General features: G+C 41.0%; 1 protein-coding gene across 4 annotated transcripts in view; it reads right to left on the bottom strand.

Moving 5' to 3' along the window:
• Acaca (acetyl-CoA carboxylase alpha) overlaps window positions 1-7,516 on the bottom strand; it is a 292,108-nt gene that overhangs the window by 21,894 nt on the left and 262,698 nt on the right. For all 4 annotated transcript variants that reach the window (XM_004643003.2, XM_023703133.1, XM_023703135.1 and 1 more), the window contains 2 exons: window positions 5,701-5,878; window positions 3,119-3,231 (listed from right to left, as the gene is read on the bottom strand). In XM_004643003.2, the coding sequence (XP_004643060.1) occupies window positions 3,119-3,231; window positions 5,701-5,878 (291 nt within the window). The remainder of the gene's footprint in view (window positions 1-3,118; window positions 3,232-5,700; window positions 5,879-7,516) is intronic.

The raw sequence follows: 7,516 nt of genomic DNA, 5'->3' as shown, positions 1-7,516 counted from the left end.
TATTACAGTCAATCAGCTGTGTACTGGTTTGTCTAATTGTTCTGTGAGTGCTCCCTACCATAGAGGCTGATTTGGGAAGAGATGTGGAATACAAGATAACATCCATTCCTATAGGCTTTCTCCTAAATCAGATTTTCTCAGTGCAATTGGCTTTAGATCACAAAAGAAAGAATCTATTTAATTTAGATCAGGCTCAGTATTAAACTGAGGTAAAACCTAAAGAACTTTTTCAAAAAGTAGAACATAGGAAATGGAAATTCTATTCTGGGCTCTTATGTACACTTATTTTGTGTCTTAGATGATTAGTTTAACCCTAGTTTGTGCCTCAATTTCCTAGTATGGAAAATGATGTCATTTTCACCCACTTTGTGAAAAAGCATTTTGGTAGTCCATGGTTGTAGGCACTGTTAGAGGAGTCAAAACTCACTGTGAATCCCCAAAGAATTTGTTATATCGGGGCTGGTTTTCTGTGACACAGATATACTTTTGGGTGTGTGGAAGAGAGGAGAGGGGAGGGGAGAAAGAGGAGAAGAGATCCCTGAAACACTACACATACTGAGAGATAGGTCTACTTCTATTTCCAGTTGTAGGCCATAGCCACAGAGAATTTTTGATATCAATCTTGCCCATCTGCTTCTTTTAATGATGAAGACTGAAAAGAAATGATGCCAGACTCCATATTTGAGAATGCTTTGTAGATTCAAAGCAAATGGACATTAATTTGACCCTCACATTAGCTAAGTGGGAGTATTGTTTGCATTTTACTGATGAAGAAACTGATGTTCAGAGAAGTTAAAAAATTTATGTGCAAGCCACATATACAAGGTTCACACATAGTTCGTTCGTTCTTTCCTCCTCTCTCTCTCTCTCTCTCTCTCTCTCTCTCTCTCTCTCTGGCGGAACCGGGGGGGGGGGGGGGGGGGGGGGGGGAATTAAACTCAGACCCTTGGCTTGCCAGGGAAGCGCTTATTCTACTGAGCCATCTCCCTGGCCCACACATAGTTATTTCTATTCCAAATCTATTGCTCATGGTCCCATGTTTCCTTCAGGCAGAAGCTACCTCAAACATTCTTAGGCACCATTTTGGTCAAGGTTAAATAAATTATGATTTTCTTCAGTGTGGATAGGAAATGGATAATGAGATGATTTGTAACAAATGATTAAATGGCCATCACTTGAGAATCTCCTCCCTCTGCCCGTTAGTGCTTCAGAAGTTAAAAGGTTCTGGTGAAGGTGGGAGCAATATCACTTTACTTGAAGACAAGGAAGCTTCAGGCCCAAACCCCTCACCATCCAGTCATTCTGCAAACAGATGTAGAGAAGATCTGGCTCCTTACCATCCTGTTACTCTGAAGGGATGATAACAGCCATTGGGGGGTTAAAAAGAGGCAGTGAACCCCCAGTTAATGAGTAGGAATTCAGCAGGCAGTGTAAGATAAATGGAGCTCTCTCTGCTTCTGCTAGAGTCAGCATGAACTGCGGCCCCGCGGCTTGTTTGTGGCAAATGGAGTGCGCGAAATATCAAAGGGCAGTGATCCAGAAGAAGACCGACTTTGACAAATTTTAAATTGGCCAGAAAGAAAACCAGGGGAAAAAAAAAAAAGAAAGAAAAGAAGAAAAAGAAAAAGAAAGAAAAAAGAGAGAAAAAGAAAAACGAGGGGAAATCACGCAATTTGCTATGTCCTGCAATTGTAGCATGGCTGCCTTTGTACAGAATTAGTGGTAAAAACAGCAGCAACAATCGCTGGTTGCTGGGAGCAATTATGAGCCATCTAAGTGAGATGCTTATCAGTGGCTGAAGCTTTTAGAGCTCTCTCCATGTACAGTTGTAAGTAACTTGCTCTTGAGCTGCAGTTACTTTAATTAAAGTGTATGGGGTTGGTCAGAAGTAATTATCCTGTTTGGAAAAGAAAGAGGAAAAAAAAAACCACCTCAACAATTCCGGGTGGCAATAGATTTTAGAAACAACTTTGCCAATTCCTTGTTGTAAGTGTGCATTTCCTGTAAAAGGATCAGGCTGCAGCCGGTTAGAGTTATTGGTGGCTCCTACTTAATGGCGAACAAAGGGACACAACAGGGCTTATTGTGCCTCCAGTCACTGTGTTTGGCAAGCAACCTGGCTCAGGATTCCAAGTGCCTGGTGGTACAGTCTTCACACTGTAGGCAAACACTTGGCAGTTTTTTCTGTTTCCTGATGGTGAAGATATAGAGCCCACAAATGGTACTTTATTAATGAAATCACTCTTTGGAACATAAATGAGCTAGAAATCTTTCTTTTTTACTCCTTCCATTTATTGAACTTCACTAGCTTTTAAAGATAACCTCTCTGTTCCTTTAGAAAAACCAAACCAAACCAACCAACAAAAGAACCTCAACCAATTATCTTTACTGACATAGGAAAGGACTCAGCGGGAGACAGAGGCAGAAAAAAAGTGTTTTAAAAGAATCTAAGACTCATTCAGACCCTGGACTCCACATAGGGCTCCCATGGTTTGTTTCTATGTCCACAGTGAAAGTGCCTTCCAAAAGTTCTGAAAACAAACAAGCAATGGAGCGATGGCTGGCAGCATCAAGCATGAATGCTCCCAGGGCTACTGCTGCTGCAGCCACTATTTCGAAGCACACAGTGCCCAACCTTTACTTCCATTTCTCTAGCTCTGGGTGACCCCAGAACACTGCCTGGATAGAGACTCCAGCTTTTCTACAACTAGACACTGACTTTTACACTCTTCAAAAATGCAGGCAGACTCTTCAAAGGGACAAACAGGAACAGGACATATTTAAGTCTTGCATATTCTTTGCCTCATTAGCCTGCCCCCAACAGCGACTTCTAGCTAATCTTTGTTTACAGGAATATCCTAGAAAAGTGGGGTATTTGTACTACAAGGAAATATCAGAAGAAAATTCAAATGACTTTTGCTTTTTTTAGGGTTCACTTTCCCTCCTATTACACACGTTATTTCATTCTACCAGGGTTCTTAACATACAGAAGACAGTAAATAAAGATTATCATGAATTTGATCAAATGCTTCAATGCCTCCTCCTCTGGCCTATGAATGCACTCATTACAAATCAGCTGAATGGCTCATTGATTTGCCAGGACGGCAAGCAGACATACCCAATCGCTCAGCCAAGCGGATGTAGACTGGGTCCACCCTACGCATGGTTTTCACCAGATCCTTTTTGCGGAATTTGATTTCTACTGTCCCTTCTGGCTCCAGAACTGATCCCCTGGATCCAAGAGAAAGAAAACAAAACAGAAATAGAGGTACTTTAAAGGAAAGAGACAACAGAATGAGGCCAGTTACAATTTGTGGACCAGGAAATAGCTTCATTATGGTTTTGCCCACCCATGGTTCACAGAAGTCACCCCAGGGAGAAAAGCAGGCACCAGAGAAGTGTCTAAGTGAGGTATTAGAAAGGCCTGGCAAAAAGCAATTAAAATAATTCTCATTACCACACCAGTCGACTTCCATCTCAACAGGAGAATACAGATTCCACCACCTACAGCTGATAAGGGCAACTGGAATCACATTATTTTTTTGGTGGGGGAGAAGAAAAGAAAAAAAGATGCTATAGGTACAGTGGCAGGGCTATCACCTCTAGCATTTAGGCTGTATCAGTTAGGGCTCAATGCTGATCATTCTATATCACAGCGGTCCATCAGTCTGCTGATAGGACCAAGGTCAGATACACTAAGCCATGTCAAAGGGTAGGTAAAATATTCTGCCCAATACAATGGAAATTAGCAAGTCAAAGATGTCAGGGTTGCTACTGGTAATACTAATGATGTCCTCTCACCAAAAATTATGCCCCAAATACTTTTAAAAATGTTTACATTTAAAAAATTTCAGCAAATGCCTACTGTGTATATTAAGGCATTAAGTGTTGACAGATAAATACAAAAAAATCCTATGCCCAGTGGACATCCACTATGACATAGGGTACTGATACTATCCCCATTTTATGGGTAAGAAAATGAAAGTATTGGAAGTTTAAGAAACTTGTCTAAATCTAGCAAGTAGCAGAACTAGATCTACAACCAGACAGTATGATTCCAATGTTTTCAGAGGAATTGTCTCTGATCTGATTATCAGGTCAGGAGCTAGATTAGGACTTAAAAATAATAAACTTCTCAATGTAGAATGACAGCCTATTGATTTGGCAATAAAATTACTAGATTTTCCTAAGCAGCTTCGAAGTAGAAGGCTGAATTTCTTGGTGGAAAGAGAGAAACAAGTACTACAATAAAATGAGTGGATATAAAAATGTGCATGGCACACTGTCAAGGAAATACTTAGGAAAAGTATTAGGAATCCTACTTAGGAAATTAGGAAAGAGTTGAGAAACATTATCAAAGGATGCTGGATTTGATCTGTTTACCTAAGCAGTTTGAAGGGCTACTTCCCATAAAACCTGGGCTTCTCTTTTGCAGCTTTTTGGGCACTGCAAATGTGTCCTCCAGTCTTCTGGAATGCGATGTGAAACCCAGGGCTCCCAAGTAAGGAGGCTTTGGTCTGGAGTCACAGAATGTGGGTGCTGTAGTACACATCGATGACCAGCCAGCTCAATCAATCAATAAATGAAAAAAAGCAGCCCAGGAAGTATAAAGACTATTCTATCTCTCCACAGTGAGTGAGAGAAAACCCTTGAGTTAAAACCCTTGAATTCCAAATTAATAGTTCAGTCCTTCAACTCACTTTAAGCTCCTTCTGCCATACACTTAAGAAAGAGATGGCAAAACAGGGCATGGTGGAATTTCCTGTCTAGTACTTTGGGAGGCTAAGGAAGGAGGACTGCAAGTTTGAGCCCAGCCTGGGTAACTTAACAAGTTAGTAAAGCCCTGTCTCAAAAAACAAACAACAAACACCACACCGCCACAAAACAAAAACAAAGTGAAAGTGAAATAAATCAGACACACATATGTAAACACTGCATTATTTTTCTGATGTGAAAAACTGAAAGTATAAGTAAAGACGGAAATGTGTAACAGATACTGTTTAACAGGAAGACAATATTTAAATAGGAAGGGAAACTAGGGAGGGGAGAGGGGGGAAAAAAAGAGGAAAGAAATGTCAAGAAGGAAAAACTGGAAACAAAGCTTTTGTAAGTAAGGAAGGGAAAGAGGGTTGAATGGACAGTAGGGAAATGGGGTAAAAAAGAATCCCTGTAGTGAATGTGATTATTATGTATACCCAAAGTGTACCAAAAAGCTTAATTTAAAAACAAAAAAATCATACATATGTAAACATGTACAACAAAACAACACACAGACACACAGACACACAGACACACACACACACATGTTGGGCTGTAGCTCAGAGAAAAGGTCTTTGGTTCAGTCCTCAGTATCACTAAAAAACAAAACAAAAACCCCCCAAGACAATGAAAACAGTGGCCAGGCATAGGTGAATAACAAGTGGCAGGTAAGAATTGAGTTTAGAAGTGCCTGGAAGACAGGGCTTCCTGTTGAAGGAATTTATCATGTACATACATACATACGTGTGTGTATGTGTGTGTTGCTGAGAGTGCTCAGCACAGGTCTGGCTTCCTTCTCATGACAGCTGACATGACCTTGGAATCCTTTGGCAATGGACAGATTGAAAAAAAAAATTGTCTTGGTTATAATGTTCTCTAGGAGGAAAACAACAACTAGAGGGTCCCTAGAGTCAGTGATCAGAAATGAGGAAGGCACTCTACCTGCTTTCTCGGTCAGCATACATCTCCATGTGCCGGGGGTTGATGGTGGGGTCAATCACAACCCAGGAGCCCCCCCGCAGCTCAGCCTGGGGAGGAATGTAAACCATCACTGGCTGGGAGCACTCCCGCAAGCCATCCACGATGTAAGCACCAAACTTCAGCACTTGGTCGTACATATCTACAGAATGCAAAAAATTAAAATCATGGTATTTATCCTCTCCAAATAACTCTTCACATCATGGCACACATAGAAATACTCTTTTTTTTTTTTTTTTTTAAAGAAATACTCTTTTATGGCACACTATGACTCCTTGAGAAGGCTGCACATAGCCAAAGGTGACGGGTTTGGGGCTGCAGCCACTTCAGGTCCTGAGTGGCCACTCTGAAGACAAATAGATTGGTATATCCACATGTATTACACTCAAGGTCCCAAATAATCCTCAGAAGCACAAGAGAGAAATGTACTATCTGTCATAAGGTAAAGTGTGCAAGCCCTCCATACTGTGTATCTGTTTTATGACCCCTGAATTTCTTTCTTTTTTTTTTTTTTAATTTTATTTTTTATTTATTTGAGAGAGAGAGAGAGAGAGAGAGAGAGAGAGAGAGAGAGAGAGAGAGTAGTGTGTGTGTGTGGCCAGCTCAGCCCACCGGGGGCGGGGCTGGCTTGGCATGTGGTGCTGGGGGATTGAACCGCGGTCCCTGATGCTTTGCCAAGCTTGTTCTAAGTAGGTGCCTTAGACCACTGAGCCATCTCTCCAGCCCGACCCCTGAATTTCTACACTCAGTTTTTGACACATTAATTCACATTTGCTCTAAAAACATTGAGTATTTTTCATGTCTGTATGTGATCTCTCCCACTACTTTGTTTTCTGAAGGAACTATTCTAGTTCTTTTCATTTCCTCTCATGATTCTTAGCATATGATGAGCCCTTGAAGTGTACAGTTATTGGAAACGGATCCTTCAGAAATTTCACTTTAAATACTAGATCCTTGCTCTTTGTAACCCTGTTTTCCTAACTAGTTATTGGAAGACAGTCAATGTTCAGGAAGTATCTGCTGAATGAATGAGCACAGACATATTTTATAAAGATTGTAAGGAAATCTAAGTATAATATATTTTTATAGGATATCAATGAGAGAAAAAGTGTATATTATTACAGAGCTACATACCTCTTCATTCTGTTAAAGAGTATATTTTCTAATGCCCCCAAGGCCAGAAGCAGCCTGAAGAAAAGGACACCTGGTACACAGAGTCTCTGGAAAGCTGCACCAGTTATTTAGTTCTCAACTTTTTGTGAACTTCTCTTTCCTAGTTCCCTGAAGTCTAAACTGCTAAAGTTTTAGCTTTACGATTCCAGATGCTTAATGAGTACTTCAGTAAAGTAACAGTGGGTTCTTTCTAAACACCAAATAACAGGTTCTACTGAATTCAAACTTTGCTATCAAAGAGATGATCTCAATTTGGAATAAATGAATTCTGGAAATCCAAGGCAAATAATTTTTCAGGAAGTTAAGGGCAAACCAAACAAATTGCTTTCATTGTAGTTCCTGACAAATTCACTGCCACCTTCTTGAGAGTAAAAATGGCCCTATACAAACCATCAGTGAGCACGGCTCATGGCAAGGTACACACTTCTGTCCACTGTCCAACTTGGCTTGTCTGTGAAGACTTCAAAATTCCCAAGTTGAGGGCTGGCCAAATAGCTCAGCAGATTAAAACGCCTGCAAGCAGGTGCAGGGGCCAGGGGTTGGATCCCCAGGCCTGCTGTGCTGGCCCTGCCGCAGGGACACGCTGAGATGTCAATTGAGACTGGGC

The sequence above is a fragment of the Octodon degus genome, unplaced genomic scaffold (assembly GCF_000260255.1).
Source record: "Octodon degus isolate 3935 unplaced genomic scaffold, OctDeg1.0 scaffold00164, whole genome shotgun sequence".
NCBI lineage: Eukaryota > Metazoa > Chordata > Mammalia > Rodentia > Octodontidae > Octodon > Octodon degus.
The sequence above is the reverse complement of the archived record's forward strand: the minus strand, read 5'-3'. Positions and strand labels throughout refer to the sequence as shown.